Consider the following 22653-nt stretch of genomic DNA (forward strand, 5'->3'; position numbering starts at 1 on the left):
AAAAAGGAAGAGGAGGAAGAAGAGGAGGAGGAGAAAAACAAAAGAAGAGGAGGGTGAAGATGAGGATGAGGAATAAGATGAGGAGGAAAAAGATGTGGAGGATGAAGAGCAGAAGAAAGAAGAGTAGGACAAGGAGAACAAATAAGAAAAGGAGGAGGAAGGGGAAAAGGAAGATGAGGAAGAGAAAGAGGAAGATGAGGAGGGGGAAAAGAGGAGGAAGAAAATCTGATGCTTTCTGAGCTTGGAGACGGGATGAGGAGTACTGGGAAATACTGCTTTGGGGCACTGGGAGGAACTGGGCCATCAGGGGTGGCAGCAGGACTTGTATCCCTAAGTATCCCTTAGCAGCACTTGTATCCCTCAGTATCTAGTGGGAATGTGGGCACCCAGCCCAGCCAGGAGATCATCCTGCTGGGCAGGGATGGGGTGTAGGATGCACAGCCCAGGGGGACATGGGGACAGCCACCCCCCGACACGCTCCCAGCCACGGGGCTGGCACACCAGGCATTCCTAGGGGCAGAAATCCTGGGCGGGAGCCTGTCACGGGTGGGATTTGGGAACCTGTCACCAGTGGGATTTGGGAGCCTGTCACCAGGGGACCTACCCTCGTTCTCCTCCAGGCGCCGGACCTGGCGCAGGACGGGCTGCAGGTTCATGTAGAGCCGGTGGCTGCTGCTCAGCAGCTGCAGCAGGTGCCGGGAGCGCAGCGGGCACCCCGTGTAGTAAATGAGCTTCCTGGCAGAGGGCAGCCCGTCAGGCAGGATCTCAAACTTCTTGCCCTGTGTGGGAGAAGGGAGAGATCAGCCCCGAAGAGGGAAACACTCCATTTCTCCCCCCTGTCCTGCTCCAGCCCGTGGTTAACCTATGGATTGTAATCACCCGCTTGAGGTCTGGGCAGCTGCGCCCCATGCCCAAATCAGAGCCCAGGAGATGCTCTGCCTGGGGATCATGGAATCACAGAGTGGTTGGGGTTGGAAAGGACCTTCAAGACCATCTCATTTCACCCCCTGCCATGGGCAGGGACATCTTCCGCTAGCCCAGGTTGCTCCAAGACCCGTCCAACCCAACCTGGAACACTTCCAGGGATCCAGGGGCAGACGCAGCTTTTCTGGACAACCTGTGCCAGGGCCTCACCACCCTCACAACCAAGAATTTCTTCCCAATATCCCATCTATTCCTGCCCTCTGGCAGTGGAAAGCCATTCCCCCTTGTCCTGTCCCTCCATCCCTTGTTCCAAGTCCTTCTCCAGCTCTCTTGGAGCCCCTTTAGGCACTGGAAGGGGCTCTCAGGCCTCCCTGGAGCCTTCTCTTCTCCAGGTGAACCCCCCCAGCTCTCCCAGCCTGTCTCCAGAGCAGAGGTGCTCCAGCCCTTGGAGCACCTCTCTGACCTCCCCTGGACCTGCTCCAACAGGTTCACATCCTTCCTGTGCTGAGGACCCCAGAGCTGGAAGCTCTGCTCCAGGTGGAAATGATGGCACTCACCACAAAAACCAGTTTTCCCACGTTTGTCCATGGGAAGTCGTAGAGCAGCTGCTTTTCTTCATCCAAGTTCTGCAAAAAGAGGAGAGTGAGCCCTGGCTGAGGATGCTGGCAGGGGCAGGGAGCCAAGCTGAGCCACCACCCTCCCTTAGCCACCTACCTGGAAGATCTGGATGCCCCGTGTTGTCAGCCCCAGCGTCAGGGAGGCCTCCACTTCCCTTTTGTCCTAAGGAGGAAAAAAATTACGTGGTTTTAAATACCCAATTTGCAGCATGAAGTGGAGAAATCAGCCCCAGCTCAGCCCAGAGACCCTCCCATAGTCACCCCAGTCACCATTCTATGATTAATGTGCCAAATTAATAATATAATCATACTGTGAGGGTGGGGAGGCCCTGGCACAGGTTGCCCAGAGAAGCTGTGGCTGCCCCTGGATCCCTGGAAGTGTCCAAGGCCAGGCTGGATGGGGCTTGGAGCAACCTGGGCTAGTGGAAGGTATCCCTGCCCATGGCAGCGGGTGGAGCGAGATGACCTCTAAAGTCCCTTCCAACCCAAACCAGTCCAGGATTCTATCACAGCATCCTGTGCTCTCCCAAAAGCTTCTTCTTTTTAACTTCAGGATGCTACAAAAAGGCCTGTGAAGCACCATCTCCCAGCAAACAAACTGCTTTGTTCCCAGGAGGAAGACACAGCATATGACTCTTGGGGACGGTCCTGTGCAGGACTAAGGGCTGCCCTCAGTGATCCTCGTGGGTTCCTTCCAACTCAGCGTATCCTGTGGTTCTGTGACATATTTCTCGGAGAGGGGATCGCCAAAACAGGATTCCAGAAACCTCAAAACCTCCTGGGTGGGGCTCACCTTGTACAACCTGTAGTAGTGCACGGGCACGTCGTCGAGCCGGACGGCCTCCTTGATGTACTTGAGATGGGCTTCAGAGGCCGTCAGGGCAAACTGGTCTTTGTGCATGTTGGGGACGTGCTTCAGGATGTAGTCCTTGCCCCTCTTTGCAACCACCTGTTCAGAGGAGAGGAGAAGTTTGTCCAGCTGCTCCGTGCTCGCTCGGGGACGGATTCCGCCCCAGCGCTCCTGGGCAGCGGTGATTTCAAGGGAAAAGGGGAAATGGGAGCAGTACGATTTGTTACAGAGACCTGCAGGAAAAAATAAAATAGATACAGCAGCCAACAGCTTCTCACCAGCAGGATTTCCCGCTGGGAAGTGCATGTGTGCTCCCTGTGCCCAGCCCATGGAGCTCACACCACTGGTGACACCGGTGCCGGGCCAGGAGAGCCATGCTCAGATTCCCTGCATGAAATGGGACACGGACCCAGGGCCATCACTCCTCAGTGACATGTGTGAGAAAAAGAGAAGCCAGCAAATTTTGGAAAAAAATAAAACAAGAAAGAGGTTGGAAAGGAGAAGAGAAGGCTCCAGAGAGGCCTTTGAGCACCTAAAGGAGCTCCAACAGAGCTGGAGAGGGACTTGGGACAAGGGCCTGGAGGGACAGGACAAGGAGGAGTGGATTCACACTGCCAGAGGGCAGGGTTAGATGGGATATTGGGAAGGAATTCTTGGCTGTGAAGGAGGTGAGGCCCTGGCACAGGTTGCCCAGACAAGCTGTGGCTGCCCCTGGATCCCTGAAAGTGCTCCAGGTCAGGTTGGATGGGGCTTGGAGCAAGCTGGTCTAGTGGAAGGTGTCCCTGCCCATGGCAGGGGGTGAAATGAGATGGTCTCGAAAGTCCTTTCCAACCCAAACCATTCTGGGATTCTGTGGTTCTCTGACACCAGTTCCCAAAGGACTGCAAGGCCGGAGGGGCTACACCTGATGGTGGTGGGGAGATGCCGTGCTGGCACACGGCACACAGGGAATCCCTGCCACACAGGGAATGCCCCATGAGCATCCCAGCAGCACACAGGGAAATCCCCCCCAGCGCAGGAGCTGCTCCAGCCCCACACCAACCCCGGCCCTCCCTTCCCACAGCTATTTCCAGCCTTGCAGTTGTCCCAGGTTATTAATAACCAGGATTAAGCCAGAAACAGGGATGCAGCTGGAATGGCGGCCGCCTGGGGATACCCTCTGAGCTGCTTCACGGGGGGCTCCCTCAAGCTCAGAGCAGGGACCACACCACGGAACACTCACCCAGGCGGGGAAATAGGCTTCGGGCTCGAAGTACTTCCCGTAGTGCTTGTTGCGCTTGAAGTCTCCCAGGTCGGCTTGGAGGGCGAAGGCGGTGAGGAGGAAATAGGCCTCTTCCCGCAGGACACACTGGGAATGCAGCACCTGCTTCCGAAGGTGCCAGTAGTAGTAGTAACGTGCAGTCCGGTCACTGCGGGAGCGAAGGAGAGAGGGAGGAGAGAGGAGCAGAGGGGAGAGGAGCCGGTTTTGTCATTGTCGCATGGGCTGTGCCTGCTCCCCCAAAAATGTCACCTTTGGGCACCTGCAGGTTTCAATCTCTCGGAGTCGTCTCCCCCGGGTTAGGGGGTACAGCAGGATTAGGGGATGTAGCAGGGTTAGGGGGTACAGCAGGGTTAAGAGGTGCTGCAGGTTTAGAGGGTACAGCAGAGTTAGGGGGTATAGCAGGATTAGGAGGTAGGGCAGGGTTAGGGGGTGTAGAAGGGTTAGGGGATACAGCAGGATTAGGGGGTACAGGAGAGTTAGGAGGTAGGGCAGGGTTAGGGGGTTTAGCAGGGTTAGGGGGTTCAGTAGGGCTAGGGGGTACAGGAGGGTTAGGAGGTGCAGCAGGATTAGGACATACAGCAGGGTTAGGAGGTGCTGCAGGGTTAGAGGGTACAGGAGGGTTAGGAGGTGCAGCAGGATTAGGGGGTACAGCAGGATTAGGTAGTACAGCAGGGTTAGGAGGTACAGCAGGATTAGGGGATACAGCAGAGTTAGGGGGTACAGCAGGGTTAGGAGATAGAGGAGGATTAGGTGGTGCTGCAGGGTTGGGGGTACAGCAGGATTAAGGGGTACAGCAGGGTTAGGGGGTGCAGCAGTATTAGGGTATACAGCAGGATTAGGGGGTACAGCAGGGTAGGAGGTGCAGCAGAGTTAGGGGGTACAGCAGGGTACCCCACGGCTGAGACCGCGGGGTGGGAGACCACTCCAGCACCTTCCTCCCACTGGGAATCTCTTGGGAAGTGAGCAGGGCTGACTGCTGAGTCGTTTGCTCACTTTTCCCATCCAGCAGTGTAAATCTGCACTGTAGCCAGGTGGAATAACCCCCCCAAAAGTATCCCCATGGGGCTGCAGATGCCACCATGTCCCCAAAACCCCGAAAATCACTTTGCCTCTGAAACAGGACCTGAAGCTCCCACCCGGCCACAGGCACAAAGATGAGTTAAAATCAGGCTGTGCCCTGGGTTGAACTTCAATAAATCCCTAAACATGATGTCCCCAGCTCCCCTGAAAGGCTTTGCATGGCTGGCTGGCAGCAGTGTCCCCACCTGCCCCTGTGAGGCAGGAGAAGCCGCTCAGCACCCACCCACAAACAGCTTCAGCTTTTGGGATGCCAGCAGAATCCCACAGCATCCCGAGGCTGCACGCCCACCCCAGCGGGTGCCCGGGTGAGCAGGGACAGGGGAGTGCACCCTACCTGATCAGCCTCCCGTTCTCCACGTAGTACTGCACTCGGAAGTGGATGATCATCGGGGGGCCAAACTGGTCGATCCCCTGGAATGGAGGAGATTTTCAGGGTTCCCATGGAAACCCCGGCATCGTGCCCCAGTCCCTCACCTCAGCTCTCTGGGGGTCATGTCCTTCATGGCCAACCCCTTGCCCCACATGGGCGGGTTCACTCCGATGGCATTTTTTTCCTCAATTAAGAGCCTGACACCCATTTCCCCCCCCCCCCAGTCTGCTGGAACTCCAAGGGGATTTGGATTTAAAGAAGCAGGTGGCTGGGTTTCAGACCCCCAAGGGGCCTGCATCCCCCCACCACTGCTGCTATCCCTCTCCCAGTCCATCATCCACCGGTCCCCGTCTCAGTGCCAGCGCTGGAGCCTCGACACCGACCCCTTGGCACGTGGCACTGAAATAATGAAAAAATGCTTTGGAGAGAGAGAAAAAACCCACAAATTGATTTTAGAAATCGGAAGAAGGGACCTTAAAAATTCTGCTGAAGGAAGGAAGGAAGGAAAAAAATGGCACTTGGAGTGCCAACCATCAACCACCACCCTGTTTTCACTCATTTTGCACATCCACCCCCCCCCACGTCTCCCACACTGGCTAAGTGCCCCCCCCACACACCCCTCGGCTGCATTCCCGGGTCCTGGAAGTGACCTGCGACGGGGACAGAGGTGGCCTTACTGCCGTCAGCTCTCCATGCAAGACCTCACCGCTGACCTTGCTGGCCTCCTTCTTCCACTCCTTGGGGCAGTACTTGTAGAGTTTCTGGGCCATGTCCATGTACACGTGCTCATTGTCTGCGTGGGACAGAGGTGGCATCAGCATCCCCACGTGCGTCCTGCATCCCGCCAAGCCCTGCCCCGACCCCACCCTCCTCATCACCTAACGAGGCCACCAAAAGGGTTAATTTGGATGCATCCCCAGCCTGGTGGCATCACCTCTTGCTGATGGCATCAGGCTGGACCACCAAACCCACGGCATGGGCCCCCGACTTACTCTGGATGACGCTGAGCCCGAAGAGGTGACAGTCCTTCAGCCTCAGGAGGTCACACACCTGCACCAGTAACTCGTGGCACAAAATCTTCACCTGCAAAAAGAAGCACCCCGTGAGTGGTCCTGGCTGCACCTGTGCCCACCTGAGCTGGGCAGGCACCACCGAACCCCTCACCAGAACCCTGAGAAGGATGGGGGGGTGACAGGCTGGGCTGTGGGGTTCAGTTTTCCATGGGGTCATTATGGAAGTCTGCAAAAGCCCTGGGGTGCTTCGAGGAGACCAGAGCTCTGCCAGGGATGGGATGCACAGGGGACCACGGGGCAGCTTGAGAGCAGTGGGTGGTGGAGGAGCACTGCACTGGGGAGATGGTTTTGGGAGGCAGAAAACAGAACATTCATAGAATCAGAGAATCCCAGAATGGTTTGGGTTGGAAGGGACCTTAAAGACCATCCAGTTCCAACCCCCTGCCATGGGCAGGGACACCTTCCACTAGACCAAGTTGTTCCAAACCCCATCCAACCTGACCCCATCCAACTTCCAGGGATCCAGAGGCAGCCACAGCTTCTCTGGGCAACCTGTGCCAGGGCCTCACCACCCTCACAGCCAAGAATTTCTTCCTATCACCTAATATAAATCTCTCCTCTTTTAGTTTAAAACCATTCCCCCTTATCCTAACACCATCTCCCCACGTACAAAGTCGCTCTCCATCTTTTTTATAAGCTCCCTTTAAGTACTGAAAGCAATTTCAAAATTTTCCTGCATCAAAAGAAACACTGGGCGGTGGTGAATTAAAAAAATAAAAAATAAAAAATGGGGGGAAATTTGCATTCCAAGCTGCATCCAAACCAGAGCCAAATCCCCTCCTGTTTATCCCCCGGGAGGCTGAACTGCCATCCAGAGTGGATTGTGGAGCCAGGGCTTGGAGGAGGGGGCTTGTACCACCCCGTGGGATGCCAAGCAGCAGGTCACCCGCCGACAAACACGCTGCTGCCAGCGGAACATCGAGTCAAGAAGAGGCAGGAGAGCGTAAAACGCTGCCGCAGCCTTAGGGGGAATAACTCCTGTGCATTTCTCCGGCAGGGCGGGAGCAGGCAGGCTCGGGATCAAATCCAGCGGCAAAACCAGAGCGCGCAAACGGCTGCAAGCCCCCGGGTGTGATGAAAATGTCAGTGCTCAGGGGGTTCCCCAGGCCCACCGCCCCCCCCCCGCCATCCCCCTTACGTTGATGATGATGTTGAGGGAGTCGTCGTTGGGGAGGAAGATGCAAACGCTGCGTCGGTCCTGCATGACTCTGTTGTTGTGGAAGGTCAGTTTGCTCATCGTGCTCGGGGCTCGGGGCTCGGGGGGGCTGGTGGGGGGCACCTCACCGGCGGGCCGGGGCGGCCTCGGTCCCCGCGGGCGCCATCCCTGCGGGACAGAGCGGGGCTGAGCCCTGTGCGTGGCACCCCCAGCTCCACACGCGCCTTCCCACCCATCAGCACGTGTTCCCCCCCCTCCCCCAGAAGCAAGGTGTCCCCCAAAACCCCCTGAGCACACCACAGCACAGCCACCCCTCCCCCCCCCAAATCCCAAGCCCGGCGCCGCGGTCAGGGCAGGATCGTGGCCCAGCCCGAAAAAAACTGAGCCAGCAGTTTTGTTCCCCAGGCTCGGGTTCAGAAAAACCTCAGGAAAGGCTTTCCTGGCATATTTAAAGCAAATAAAAGTTTATCTGCTGGGAACAACCCGGCTGTGCCAGCAAGGAGCGGTGTGGGACGCGGGAGGTTTCCCTGCCAGCTGCAGAAAGGCAAGGAGATGGTCCCATAACAGGACCCCCACATCCCTTCCAGCTCCAACTCTTTACTGGGGTTAAATAAAACCATCCAAGCACCAACAGCAATTTGCAGACGGGAATTGCCATTCAGAGCTGGTGAATCCATCCTGACACTGACCCCGTGCAACCCTCATTCCCAAGCGTGAATATTCCCTAAGCACCTTTTACCCCACGACCAACCATCCGCAGGGACACAAATTCCCACGTGACACCACGAGGAAGGACCTTTAAACTCTAAACTAGTTCAGCCTTTTCCTAACCCCCAGATTTACGCTGGCACCAGGACAGCAGAGCGTCTCCCTTGTCACCAAATATTTGCTTTGGTCTAGATGGAAATGCCTTTGGCTTCCGAAAGCCTGGAACTTGCATGTTTGTGCAGCAGGAAAAAAAGTGCCCCGAGGCGCCTTTTTTTGTTGGTGGTGGTTCCTGGGGTTTTGCAGAAGTTGGGAAACCCGGAGGTGATGCTCTATTTCACTTTGGGTCTGCATCAGCGAGGCCTCGCCCAGCACTGTGTCCGTGTATTATGGATTCCGTGCATTGCATCCACGTATCTCAAACATGGATCTCATTCCATGCGCCGCATCCATGCGTTTTGATGGTGCATCATGGCCATGCATCATGCCTGTGCACTGCATCCATGCATCACAGCTGTGCATCATGGCCCTGCATGGCATCTGTGCACTGCATCCATGTCTTGTGATGCTGTGCTGTGGCCATGTACTGCACCCATGCATTGTGGTGGTGCATCGTGGCATCCATGCATTGCATCCATGCACTGTGGCCGTGGATTGCATCTACATTTTGGCAGCTGTGTATTGTGGTGGTGCATCATGGCATCCATGTATTGCATCCACGTACCACAGATAAGCATCACGGCCACGCGCTGCATCCATGCATTGTAGCATCCATGCATTATGGCCATGCATCATGGCATTCATGCACTGCATCCATGTGTCACAGTTGTGCATCACGGCCGTGGCATGGCACCTGTGGACTGCATCCATGTGTAATGACATGCATCATGGATGTGCACTGCCTCCAAACATCACGGCCACGCATTGGATCCGTGCGCTGCATCTGTGCATCCTGGCTGTGAACCCTGGGCGTGTGTTGCATCCATGCATAATGGGATCCTTGCATTGCATCCATTGTGGCCGTGCACTTCACCTACATGTTGCATCTACGCATTGTGGTGCTGCATCACGGATTCAATGCACTGCACCCGTGCATCACGCGCCGCATCCGTGCGTGTTTTGTGGCATCCATGCTTTGCATCCGTGCGTCACAGATGTGCATCGTGGCCATGCATTGCATCCCTGCATCGTGATGATGTGCTGTGGCCCTGCATCAGGGCTGTGCATTGCAGCCATGCATTGCATCTATGTGGTGCATCTGTGTGTCGTGGCCTTGCACTGCATCCCTGCACTGCATTGGTGCAGCGTTGCACCTATGAATCATATCTGTGCATTCTGACATCTGTGCACTGCATCTGAGCATCCTGGCTGTGAATTGTGGCCATGCACTGCATCCATGCCTTGTGGCGGTGTGCTGTGGCCATGTATTGCATCCACGCATCGTGGTGGTGCATCCCGACATCCACGCGTTGCATCCACGCACCGCAGCTGTGTATCGTGGCCATGCACGGCCCCTATCCATAGTATCCATGCCTTGTGGCCATGCATTGAGGCTGTGCCTTGCCCCTGTACGTCGTGGCCACGTGTTGCATCTGTGCTTGTGTTTGTGCACCGTGGCTGAGCATCCCGGCCGTGCCCAGACACGACTGATCCCGACCGGAGCAAACAGCACCCGGCTTGCCTTCAAGGTTCATTAAAAGCCCCAGGAGTGAACGAAACGGGGCTGAAAGTATTTGGCAAACGTCCTCTCCCGGCCCTGTGCCCGGTAGCTCCTGTGCCCGGACGCGGGGTCGGGCGTGACGCGACTTGCACGGGTTGTGATGAGGAGGAGCCACGTCCCTGGCAAAGCAGCCGCATCCCAGGGCACCCTCCGGCACCCTCTGTGCCCTGCTCCCATCCAAAGGTATCCTGCAGCCCCAATGGATTCATGAGAGCATCTTCCCATGGCAGCTCTGCGGGCTACAGATGGCTCAGAACTACAGCCACTCCTGAGTTATGGTGAATCCATCACTGGGATTCTTTGCCGGGCATCGGCTCCCACCCAGAGCTTCCCCACAGCACCACGGTGCTCTTAGAATCATGGAGTGGTTTGGGTTGGAAGGGATCTTAAAGACCATCCAGTTCCAACCCCCTGCCATGGGCAGGGACACCTTCCACTAGACCAGGTTGCTACAAGCCCCATCCAACCCAACCTGGAACACTTCCAGGGATCCAGGGGTAGCCACAGCTTCTCTGGGCAACCTGTGCCAGGGCCTCCCCACCCTCACAGCCAGGAATTCCTTCCCAATATCCCATCTAACCCTGCCCTCTGGCAGTGGGAAGGCACTTCCCCTTGTCCTGTCACTCTCTGGCATCCCAGGGCTGTTCATCCCCAGTCACTGTATTTCCCCCTCCTCCTGCAGCCCGGATTGTTCCCAGAGCATCAGGGATTAAACCCCACAAGCTGCGAACAGGAGAACACGGATATCAGAGGGAAAAAACCCCAAACCATACATTTTGGTATTTCTTTAGAAAACACCCCAGTTCCTGCTGCTGAATGAGAACATTCCATCAGCTGACCACACGGGGGGACGGTCCCTATGAAGAACCCCCTCAGTTCCAGGAGCTTCCCCGGGGGCTCTGCCAGCACTTGGAGCCGCACAGATTTAGCAAGAGGGCACACAAAGCCCTTTCCAGGGTGCTGTGCCTCCAGCAGCCTCGGCCAGACGCCGGCAAATTCTTTCCAAGCATCTGCTGCTCATTCCGACAATGTCAGCTTTGATTCCCCAGGACCCCGCGCCGCTGCCCTTGGAGTCGTTCCTGCTCCGGCGGAAGTGTCGATGTGAGGCACAAACAGAGAACCATGGAATGGTTTGGCTTGGAAGAGACCTTTAAAGATCTAGTCCAACCTTCCTGGCTCCAAGCTGGAAAGATCCTGGACTGCAGGGAGAGCCCCCCTGGATTGCCACGCAGCGGAGGGGGTGACACAGGTCATCCCACACTCCAAGTGGGAACCTCCACCCCAGGCAGTTTTCCAAAGGGTTTTCCATCCAGAGAGCAAAGCCAGCTGGAAAAAACACTGGGAACGAGGACTTGGGCATGGATCAGCCTCTGCAGTTCCAGGAGAGTCAGCTCTTCCAGCCACATTTTCCATGCTATAGGGAAAAGACCACTAAAACTCCACAGGAACACACTGCAAATCCCTTGTAGCTCCAGAGAAAATTCCTCGATCCGCCGTGTTTTCCAGCCCAGGCTTCTGGAATACTGTCTCCCTCCCTCGTACTGATGCCATGGGATAAATCCTGCCACAAAGCTCTGCTGTAAAGAAAACATCATGCCACGAACCCGCTTGGAAAAGCAGCCGGGGCCGGCGCTGCTGACTCGGCGAGGGATTTATTCATCCCGGGATCCTGCAAACGCTGAGGGCAGGGAGAGGCTGGGCTTGGTTCAGATGGAGGTGCTGGAGCAGCGTGACAGGCTCTCATTGGAAATACAGATTTGGATGCAATTCCAGGCTGGGAGTTTTAACATCGCTTGAACTTGCCGGCTGAGGTGGGGTTTTGCTCCAAGTGCACAAATTCCATGGATGAGAAGAGAGGCTTGATGCACAGGCAGCATTTTTCCCACTCCATACATTCAAAAGAAGTGGATAGGTCTCTATTCTGATGGGTTTTGTACCCCTGTGGCACCCACCAGACATCACAGTGCCCCCAGCTCAACCCAGACATGATCTGCAGCCTCCAGGCAGATCCAGCCCATTTCCCATCACGCAAATTCATCCCCTCCTTGCCAAAATATCCTTTTTTTTTTATTATTTTTTAATTTGCCCTGTCAGATACCTCCATCCCTGGAGGGATTTAAAAGCCATGTGGGGACGTGGCACTTGGGAACATGGATTAGTGGTGGGGGAATGGTTGGACGTGATCTTAGAGGTCTTTCCCAACCTAAACCATTCCACGATTCCACGACTCCAACCCACCCCCGGGCTTTTGTTCCAGCCCTCCTGAACCACAACAGGGGTGAGGGAAGGGATCCAGCACAGGGCCCACACGTAGGCACGGGCCATCCCGCAGCCAGAGGCTGCCCAGAGCGCAGAGGGAGATGGGAAGGTGAATTCACGGGGCAGGAATTTCTGGTTTTTAAGCGTTTGGAGTGGGTCTCACCCCACATCATAGGGCTCAGGTATGCGCAGAGCTGTTATTACAAGTTTTAAGGCCGTCCCTTAATGCAGCTTCTCCAAACCCAAAAGCCAGATTAATTCCTGCTTGCGGTTGCCCCGTAATTAAAATCGTCTCCAATTCTTCATGAACTCAACAGTTTCCTCCTAATGAAGGGAGGCAGATGAAAGAGACCTTCACTGGGAAAAAGGACTCGGTTATAAATATTCCATTACTTCATCCACCACAAAAGCTATTTGGATGCTGGAAACTCAGCCTGGGCAGCTGGGGGCCAGCCCCCACCAGCCCCAGCAGATACCCCCAAGTGCTGGGGGTATCCAAAATGCCTCTCCAGGGAAGGTTCCCCCAGGAGCTCTCCACCTCTGCAACACTCCTCCTCTTCCTCCTCCTCCTCCTCTCCCTTGCCTGCTGCAACGGGACAACAGCAAGGGGCAGAGAGGGTGCTTGGGACACCCGGGGATGGCTGAGCCACGTGCATCATCCCAAAAATGGGATAATGGCCCCTCTGTCCTGTCCTGCTGGGGACAAGCCCCGTGGGACGTCACATTCCGTAGGAAAACACAGGCCAAGCCACGGCAGCTCAGGAAACTGCTCCCCTGCTCATTCTTCTGTTGTGCACGGAGCCGAATCCAGCCTGGAAGTGCAGATTTTCCATTCAACCCGAGGAAGAGCCATCCCAGGCCTCTTCATTGCCTTACTTTGGAGCACTATAACATAAATAAAGCATCCCAGCCTCCGCCAAGGATGGACATGGAGATGGATTTCTCCTGGCGAACGCTCCAGTGAGGGAGGGACGGCGCCTGCTTTTCCTCTTCCCTCTCCTGCTATAGAACCAGCCCCTTCCATCGTATTTCCTTCCGGCAAACTTTGCCTGAGCCGTTGGGATTAGAACAATATCAAGACTGGGTTGGAGAGGGTCGTGCTCAGGACAGCCCAGCTCTCCCTGCTGACTCCAGATCCAGCATTCCCAGGAGCTTTATGAACCATCTCCCAGTGTCAACAAGCCCAAACCTCCCAGAGTCCGATCCCTCTCTCAGGACCACAGGCATCACACTGAAAGGTGCACATGGATGTGAAGGATTGCCTTTGCTCCCCTCTCCGTGGGCAGGCTGCAGCCCACACCAGCAGCAGCTGCCATAAATCCCTTGGGATTTGGCTGCGGGATCCCTGGACCACAAAGCAGCCCTAAGGGCCAGAGTCACTATCCCGAATCCCTGCGCCACAGAAAGCACAGCCCTGGTTCTCCAAACCATGGACCTCCCTATTTATGAGTTAGAATGATATTTTAAATATAATTAACAATATAATTGAATTAATAGTGTTGTGTGGTTATTAATATTCATAATATGCAATTATGAATATTCATGTTATTTTATATAATAACACACCCCCAAGACGCTCTGACCCCGGGCAAACCCTTCCCAGCATCCTGCTCCCAGGCACACTCCTCAACATGGGATCAGAGCCCAAACCCATTCCCACTCTGGGGAACGTGCGCTGCTCGGTGCACATGGAGAGTAAAAATAGAGGGAGGATGTGAAGTGCTCTGCAGACAGTCCAGAGCCCAAAAACCAGCTCCATTTTATGCCAAAACACACAAACCCAAGCCTGGACTATCCGGAGCCCCCACTGCCCTCCGTGGCGTCCTCGCCTCCAGCTCCAAATCCAGCAAAACAAAGCCAAACCAAGTTCCTTATTTTTTTAATCCTGGAGCGGGCAGAGGGGGATTTATCTTCCCCCAGCAGCACCGCTCTCCAGTTTTCCAGCTGGGAAAGCTCCTCAGCCACTCCACAGCCTCCATCAACTTCCCTGCCCCAGCAGCAATGGGGGAAAATCTCTCTGGGAAAAATAACCTAAGCCCACTTTTCAGTCAAGGAGGAAAAAAAAAAAGCAGCCTAAAACTCAATTAAGGAGCAGGCAGATATTTTAACCAGCGCCATGGTTTGTATACTCCATCTGGAGTCCAAAGGCTGCCGGGTTATTTTTTTAGCAGGAGGGAACTGACATCATCTTAATTTCAAATTCCCATTTATTTTTACATCTGGTCTGAATTAATCTTTCTCAGCGTCCTGACTTTCATGTAATGGAATAATTGCTTACAGACTCGGGGTTTAAAGAGCCTGAATAAACCCAGTTTAAAAAAAGAAACTCCTTTAAAAAACGATAGTAAAAATCCAGCACCTACAACCAAACCCCAACACGCCTTCGGGATTGGGAATTTTAAACGGAACATCGCTTTCAAGCAAGAGAGCTCAAATTAATCCCAGCTCCATCCAAGAATCAGAGAGGGTGAGCGAGCCCTGTGGAAAAACACCAACACAAACCAGCCCGGAATTAGGGAGAGCAGCAAAGCTCCATCAGTGCCATGCTGAAGCATCTCTGGAAAATTATCTCTGGAAAAGCAGAGTTTGGCTTAGGGGGAAAAACATCCTCGTGGCCAGAAAGGCATTGGACACGGGCAGAAAAAGGGGGATTCAGGAATGGGAGACGACAGTGAAGGTGGTGGGGAGCTGGGGGCATGGAGGGGCCAGGACGTGCCTTACTCCCACATGCGAGTCAAAGGACACGGGAACACCAAGTATGGTCCTGGGAAACCTCAGCTCCAGCCTGGGAAACCTCAGCCCTGGTTTCCCTGCTGCCACGAGGGCACAGAGTCAGATAAAGCCTGATTTAGGAGCGGCATGGATTTATCCCCACCGCTTCCAGAACATGGCAGAGACTCACATTCCCGGTGAGAAACATGGAGAAGACCATCAGTGACACCACCAGGAACCACCAGCTGGCACCCCCAGCACCCCCACGGGGTGAGGGGCACCCACGGACAACGGGGTCCCACGGGTGCCTGTGACCCCGAAACAGGAGGATCCATGGATGAGAGGAGCACACGTAAGGGAGCCAAGAGATGATGGGAACCACTGGTGAGGGTGCCCGTGGGTGAAGGGATGGGTGGGTGAGTGTGATCCAGGGGGGTGAGGCGTGCCATGGGCAAGGGGATGCTTGGGTGGGTGTCACCCAGGGACAAGGGGACCCGCGGGTGACTGTGAACCAGGGATGAGGGGACCCGTGGGCAACTGTGACCCACGGGCAAGGGGACCCGTGGGCAGAAGGACCTGTGGGAGTGTGTGACCCATGAGCAAGGGGTGTCATGGGTGAGGGGTCCTGCGGGTTATTGTGTGACCCGGGGACGAGGGGACCCGTGGGCAACTGTGACCCACGGGCAAGGGGACCCGTGGGGGAGAGTGACCCATGAGCAAGGGGGTCCCAAAGGCGAGAGGACCCGTGGGCGAGCGTGACCCAGGGAAAAAGGGTCCCACGGGTGAGTAAGACCCGTGGGTGAGCGTGACCCAGGCACGAGGGGACCCGTGGGTGAGTGAGACCCGCGGGCGAGTGTGACCCAGGGACAAGGGGACCCGCGGACAAGTGAGACGCAGGGGTGAGGGGTCCCACAGACGAGGCGACCCGCGGGCGAGTGTGAGCCATGGGCGAGGGGTCCCGTGGGCGAGCGCGTCCCTGGAGCGCACCCTGCACCGGAGCGGGTCCGGCGTGGCCGTGGCGTGGCCGTGGGGGTCCGCGGGGGTCCGCGGGGGGGTCCGGCGGGGCAGCCCGGCCCCGCTCGGCCGCAGCTCCCGCGGGCGGGCGGAGGAAATGACTCGCATTCCTGCAGCCGGGGCCGCTCGCTCCGGCTCCGGCTCCAACTCACCCCCGAGCGCAACAAGCGGCCGCGCCGGGCCCACCCGCGGGGGCGAGCCGGGCCGTGCCGAGCCGGGCCGGGCTGAGCAGAGCCCAGCCGAGCCGAGCCCGGCCGAGCCGAGCCAAGCCGAGCCAAAGGGAACGGAGCCGAGCCGGGATGAGCCGAGCCGGGAGCGCGGCGCGGGGCGCCGGGCACGCACCTACCTGCGGCTCCGGGGACCGCGCTGCCTTGCCGAGCCCTGTCGAACCCCGCCGTGCCGAGCCGAGCCGAGCCGTGCCGAGCCCAGCCCAGCCCAGCCCATGCCACCGCCCCCGCCCCTTCCCGGGCCGCCCCGCACCGCCCCGAGCGGCACCGGCACCGCCTCCCGCCCCGGCGCGTTCCCCGGGACAGCGGGGGAAGGAGAAGGGAACGGGGTGGCCCGGGGAGGGCACCCGAAGTGTTGGCCCCGGGGGAGGCGTGGGAAGTCGGGCGCCCCTCGCCCCGGTCCCTTGTTCCTGTGGGGGATTCACGAACAGGCTCTGGAAGGAGCCTGAGCATCCCCCGGCAGGGAACGCGGGAACTGTCCTTGGGAGAATTGAGCAGGGAGGGGGATCCAAGACTCTGTCGACAGAGGGTAAACCCACTCAGAGGTGCTTAGGAGAGGAGCTGGGCGTCCTCCTGCGGGGACGGGGTCCAGGGGAGGGTCAGGAAGGTGCTCCAAGGGCTGGAGCACCTCTGCTCTGGAGACAGGCTGGGAGAGCTGGGGGGGTTCACCTGGAGAAGAGAAGGCTCCAGGAAGACCTGAGAGCCTATTCCAGCGCCTAAAGGGGCTCCAAGAGAGTGGAGAGGTACTCTGGACAAGGGCCTGGAGGGACAAGACAAGGGGGAATGGCTTCCCACTGCCAGAAGGCAGGGTTAGATGGGATATTGGGAAGGAATTGTTGGGTGTGAGGGAGGGGAGACCCTGGCACAGGATGCCCAGAGAAACTGTGGCTACCCCATCCCTGGAAGTATTCCAGATTGGCTTGGATGGGGCTTGGAGCAACCTGGGCTAGTGGAAGGTGTCCCTGCCCATGGAACAGGTTTGGAACTTGATGGTCTTGAAGATTCCTTCCAATCCCAACCATTCTGGGAGTCTATGATCTCCCAGAGAAGGGACTCACATGTCCCCTGTGGGGATTCAAACATCCCTGGAGAGTGGAGCCCAAACACCCCCTGCACCCATCCCGGTATCCCCAGCCCTTGCTGTGCCACTGGCATATTAAGCCAGTTCTCAACCAGGAGTCAGGTTGAGGCAGGAGGAGAATTAGAGCCAAATCCCATTCCCATTAAATCCCCCACTGCTGCCCTGGCAGCTGGATAAAGGTGAGCTGGGCCCAGCCACCCCTCAGTGCACGTAACGGAGCCGACGCACACACGGATCCCTCTCCATAGGTGACCCAGGACGGGAATAGCAACAGCAGCGGCACCATAAATTAGCAGCAAAGCATCTCCGAGCCTGCTCCTTCTTCAGAAGTGCCATCTGGTGAGATTGTTTTTGGAGTAGTTATTTATTCCTCACTTTCAAGTGTCTACAGGCATTTTTCGGGATGACCTGCGAGGCCGGCTCGGCCCCCGCAGTCTCTACGAGGCTCCGGGAGGGAACAGCCGCTTGTTCCCAGGCCTAAATAAAGAGCAGCTCTGCTGTGAACACCCCGACACTCATTGCTGAAATCTGTTTGCAGCTCAACAGATCGTGCTGGGTAATTACATTATGTGAGTGCACGGTACCAGCAGTGGGAATCCAAGGCGCTGCTCTCCTCATGGAAAAAACCAGCCTGGCTTTCGGCAGGGGCTGCAAAACCTTCGGCTTTGGGCCCGCTCTCATGCTCCCATCCATGCCATGTGGAATTGGGAGAGTGTTTCTACCCAACAGCTCCTGCTTGTGTGGCATCGAGTCCTTGCAAAGCCACCGAGGCCAAATGCCACCGACGCCGAGGGCACGGGCAGCGTGTCCAAGCAGGGCCCATCATTCCAGCCAGAAATGTCCTCTTTCCCCCAAAATTCACTCTGGAAACACCCATCCTGCCACTAACACAGGGAGATAACCAGCCATTTGGCTCATTTATCCCAATTTAAAGGTTGGGGAGGCACGAGCGGGACACGGCCCCACCAGTGCGGTGCTGAGGAGGATGAATTAGTCCTGTTGAGCGCATTCCCTGCCCCATCACATCCTCCCCCCGGCCTCATGGAATACAGGAATACAGAATCCCAGCGCCTGCCTTGCCGCAGAGGCTAAATAAAGCAGCAGGAAGAGCTCTCGAATGCCAGCGAGGCGATATATAAACATCGACGTGGATGGCGCGTGTGCTAATGCTGCTCTGGAGCCCGGGAGAAGTGTCTCGTCTCGTACCAACATGAGAGGCTCCCATGGCCAAAGGAAAATCTCTGGGAAAATCCACTCTCAGCATGAGCCATCCCAGGCTCTGCGACGTGGGGAGGGCTCGGAAAGACGGAGCTTATCCAGTGTCCGGTCCTGTCTCTCCTCTTTGGGAAAGGAAAAGCCTGAAGACTCCGGCGACGTTTCTCTAACAATCCTGGAATTAATCTCCCTCAAGGTCCCAAGAAGCGGAAACGCAGATGGAAAAATGTAATAAATAAAATTAATTTTGTTTTTTGGTTTTGTTTTTTTTTTTTTGGATACGGTTTAACTGAGCTAATGGCATCACTAGGCCTATCTCTTCTAGGGGAAAAAAAAAGGGTGTTGTGGCTATGACTGAAAATACCATTCCCATAAAATAGACAGATTTTTCTCGCACTGGATGTGTTTATATGAAGAGAACAGGAAGCAACAGCAGCTCACTGTGATCCTGCATTATCACCATCCAAGTATCTCCCATCCCAGCCTTTCAATACCAGCTTTGTTACTGGCAGGGATGGGCACAGGGATGTGGGAGCTCTCTTATCTCAGAGTTTCCCTCTGAGATTTTGTTAATGGCATAAAAATTATAAACAAAGCAACAGAATAACAACTAAACCCATCCGGGTCTCCGCATCCCACTCCGTTTCCCAAAGGCTGATGGATCAGCTGTGAATCCCCCGGGGCTGTGCTGTTGGTGCTCAGCACCCACTTTTAGGGATTTTTGGGATGTCCTGCTAGGAAAATTCTCCCTGGAGCAGCAGCTGAGGGGACCTCAGCACTGACCACGAGCCTCGTGGGGTGCATTTGGGGACAGGGGCGTCACCGCTGCTCGATGACACCTGGCACAGCATCAGGGCTCCAGCTCTGGCTGCAGCTGGGATTTAGAAATTCCTCCCCGGACGAGAGAGGAAAACAAATCCCAGCTACTGTGAGCGGGCTGTGCTGGGGCTGGGGATGGTTTCTCAGCCCATAAGGGGAAGAAATTAAATAAAGAAACCCCGGCATGGAGCCACAACAGCCGGTGCGTTGCTATAAACTCCGGCGAGGAGCTGGACCTCGCTCCGAGTTCCTGCATTTCACGGGGATTTCTGAGGAAGCTCTTCCTCCCCCCCCATCCAGCTTGGGGTGGACATGTCCCTGTCCCCCCACCATGGAAGCAAACAGGATGGAGGGACCCCCCTCCAGCGTTTTCTGGGCCATTTAGGAGAATTCCCTCTGATTTTTGGCCATAAAGACCCACTTCACAGAGACGTAATCAAGCCTGTGCTTTAATTGGGTTTATAATTAAAAGCTGGAGCACATATTAGGACCCCTTTTCAGGGGTTTTGCCCTGATTCTGCCCCACTTTCCTATTTGCTTGGATGTACCCCATGAGGCAGTGACCCCACTACAGCCCCAACTCCACCCATCCCAGTCGAGCTGGGAAATCCCTGGATGGTGCTGAGCATCCCCAGTTGGCTCCAGGGAAAGGGGGAGAATCCCTGGGAATGGCCAGGGTCACCCCGGCTCAGTATCCAGGTGGTGTTTGGGAGCAGGATGACCCATTGATCATGCTGGCAGTGTCACACAGCCATGGGAGCTGGAGCAGGAATGCCTGCAGGAATGCTCCCAGAGGGGGTGTTGCCACAGATTTTAGCTGTGAGGGGGTGTCAGTGTATTTAGTATATTTAACTGGCCCCCCACATCTCCCTCTCTATTTACCCTGCCAGGCTTTGCCTGGGAAGTCAGCAAGGACAAAAAAAAAAAAAAAAAAAAAGAAAAAGGAGTTTCGAGAGGTTTAAGTCCAACGAGGCTGGAAAGAGAGAGAAAATCCAGCCTGAATACCCAAGTGTTGGAACCATCACGAAAATCCAAGCGTGCATCCGGCAGGGAAGCATCCCCCGGGCTCGGTGCTCCGCCGGCAGTGCTGATACGGTATATTCTGCTAATCTACCCCGCAGTATTTACAGCTGCCTTTAACCCTGCAGCCTCTTTAGCATCGAGTCGCAGCAGCCGGATGCGATTAGAGCCTGTGAGATTCCTCGGGAATGCTGGACGGAAAGGCGGGATCGCCACCCCGCACCGAACCCCGGGCTCCTCGCCCGACCCATGGCACCAAACTGGGTTGATTACCGAATTATTGATAAACCAGGGTGAGATGGGCAGGGATTTTCCATGGGGTAGGTCTGGCTTTGCTGCAGCCCCCCCCAAATCCACTCGGCATCTCTGCATCCCCCGCTTCGAAAAGCCTGTTTCCCTCACTCCCATCCCAGCTCCCTCATCCTTTCCCTTTCCCGGGACCCTAAAGGGCTTTTCAGGGCTCCGGGCCTGGGGTTTATTCCCGGGGTTTGCTCTCAGCCTGCCAGAGCTGCTGAAAAGCCCGTGGAATTGTGGCATAAAGCAGGAAAGGCCGGCGGGGAGGGGCGGACGGGGAGGAAAGATCACAGAAGCTTGGGAATATTTTTAGCCCGTCTGTGTGCCGGCTCTCCGGCTTCAATGGCACTTCAGTCCCATCTGACGGAGGGGCAGATTCCTCAGGGCTGCTCCTGTCCCCTGAAACAGGAGAGAAACCACAGGAAGGGCCCCCTCAGGGGGGTCACCAGCAGCCCCAATGCTACAGCACATCAGAGAACCCCCACCAGTGGGGTGGGGTGGGAGGAAAACAGGTCTGGGAGTTTCTCTGCTGAAAAAATAAGTGCAATTTGTGCAATTTGGGAGGTGAAAGGCTGCAGAGAGCCAGGGCACCCAGCAGGGACTGGGGTGCAGTGGGTGCTGCAGGGGGGGCTCATCCCACTCCCAGAATGGTGATCCAGCTCCTTGCTCCGAGCCCACCTGTGTGCACGGGCTTTCCACAGCAGCAGGTTTTGGTCAAGAGTTTGCAGAATCAAGGAAACCTCTCCACAGGGGGAAATCTGGGAATGGAGTCATGGAGCTGCAGGTTTTGCTGCAAACCTGATCCAGGGAAGCATCGTTCCGGGATAAAGCCGGGATAAGGGGCCAGTGCTAAGTGGGTTAGGGGAGCAGGGTGGGATTTGCTCTGTCCCTGTGCGAAGTGCAGCGACATCAGGGATGAGTTGTGCACGAGGGGTCATGGACCAGCACCACATTCACACTGGGGGAACTGGAGATCCTCCAATGCACTTCCTCTCCCAGAGAGACTCCAGTCACACCCTCGTGTCCTAAATTGGTTAGATTAGGATTTTCAAACAATTTAAACCCCATTTCCAGCACAAGAGGACATGAAGGCTCCCATTGTGTGCGGCAGCGTGGGCTGAGCACCCCCTCCATCCCCATCGCTGTGTCCCGGCATTCCCAGCCGGCATGGTTTAAAACAACCCTCAGCTGCCTGGTGCTAACACAACTTTCTGGGATGCTTTGGAAGGTGGGTGGTGCTGCTTGCATCCCCAGGGAGGGTGGGCAGCGGGGGGGGGTGTGCAGGTGGGCACCTCTTTGCCCCAGGAAACAGGACTCCGGCCTCGTGCTTTGCAAACACGCGGGATTGCAGCAGGGAGAAGCCAGCCCAGGCCACCCGTCCCCCCCCACCCACCATCCCCAGGGACAAAGCAGGGACACGGAGCTTGGCCGTGGCCCCACGTATCCATCACCCATCTATCAATGATTTACCACCACTGTGAAGAGCTGTTTGTGCTCCGGGGCTTCCCGGCGGCCCCGGCCAAGGTCAGTGCTCCATTTGGCAGGGAACAGATGGATGCCAGGGGGGAGAGGGAATGGGAGTCCACAAGGTAGAGCAAAACAGAGCCCACCAGCACCATGGGCTCATCCTGAGCAGCCCCCCTCCTACCACACTCAAGGAGCCTGGAGCAGCTGGGGCCAGAATCATGGAAATATGGAATGGTTTGAGTTGGACGGGACCTTAAAGCCCGTCTCATTCCAACCTTCCACTAACTACTTCCACATCCACCTAACCCCGCTCTGGCACCCCGAGGGTGCCAACAGCCCTTGCCAGGGGTCTGAGTCATGGCAGGGCTGAAAACCCCCTTTGGAGGTGGCAACTGCTGGAGACGGGCTGGGAAACGCTTCCCACCGGGGTCACCGACACAGCGGCCAGCACAGCCCAAACCCACCCCCTGAGCGCTGGTGAGACCCCGGGGTGTTGGGGCTGGACCAGAACAGGCACCTCACACAAAGAGTTCCAGAGGTGCCAGCAGTGCCAGGCAGGGTTTGTGCAATTCCTCTGCGTTTTGAAGGCGCCGCAGCCCCCTTTAAATGCCCGACCGAAAGCAAATTGATTTTTATGGAATGGGCCGAGCCGCCTCCATGAGGATCCATAGCTCGGCTAATATTTGTCTAATGGGCTCCCACAAATAGCCTGTTAATCCCTTTGTATTTATTAATGGCACACAGGAGCCAGACAGCTGCAGACAAGCTCCCTGTATCCCTGAGCTCCCT

At 56.3% G+C, this 22653-nt stretch overlaps 1 protein-coding gene across 5 annotated transcripts in view; it reads right to left on the reverse strand.

The window, feature by feature from the left end:
- Positions 1-16167, reverse strand: part of FRMD6 (FERM domain containing 6) — a 19506-nt gene extending 3339 nt beyond the window's left edge. Inside the window, exons 1-11 of one of the 5 annotated variants that reach the window (XM_027704103.1) lie at positions 16088-16167; positions 14375-14493; positions 7314-7499; positions 6095-6185; positions 5816-5895; positions 5067-5143; positions 3614-3800; positions 2335-2490; positions 1639-1704; positions 1482-1550; positions 605-779 (exon numbers count right to left, since the gene is read on the reverse strand). In XM_027704103.1, the coding sequence (XP_027559904.1) occupies positions 605-779; positions 1482-1550; positions 1639-1704; positions 2335-2490; positions 3614-3800; positions 5067-5143; positions 5816-5895; positions 6095-6185; positions 7314-7412 (1000 nt within the window). In that variant the 5' untranslated portion in view covers positions 7413-7499; positions 14375-14493; positions 16088-16167. Of the gene's footprint in view, positions 1-604; positions 780-1481; positions 1551-1638; positions 1705-2334; positions 2491-3613; positions 3801-5066; positions 5144-5719; positions 5896-6094; positions 6186-7313; positions 7500-14374; positions 14817-16087 lie in introns of those variants that run through there. The other 4 variants (XM_027704102.1, XM_027704099.1, XM_027704101.1 and 1 more) reach the window with 4 other exon arrangements.
- Between the last annotated feature and the right edge of the window lie 6486 nt (positions 16168-22653).

This window comes from Neopelma chrysocephalum, unplaced genomic scaffold (genome assembly GCF_003984885.1).
Source record: "Neopelma chrysocephalum unplaced genomic scaffold, ASM398488v2 Primary Assembly neopelma1_253, whole genome shotgun sequence".
NCBI lineage: Eukaryota > Metazoa > Chordata > Aves > Passeriformes > Pipridae > Neopelma > Neopelma chrysocephalum.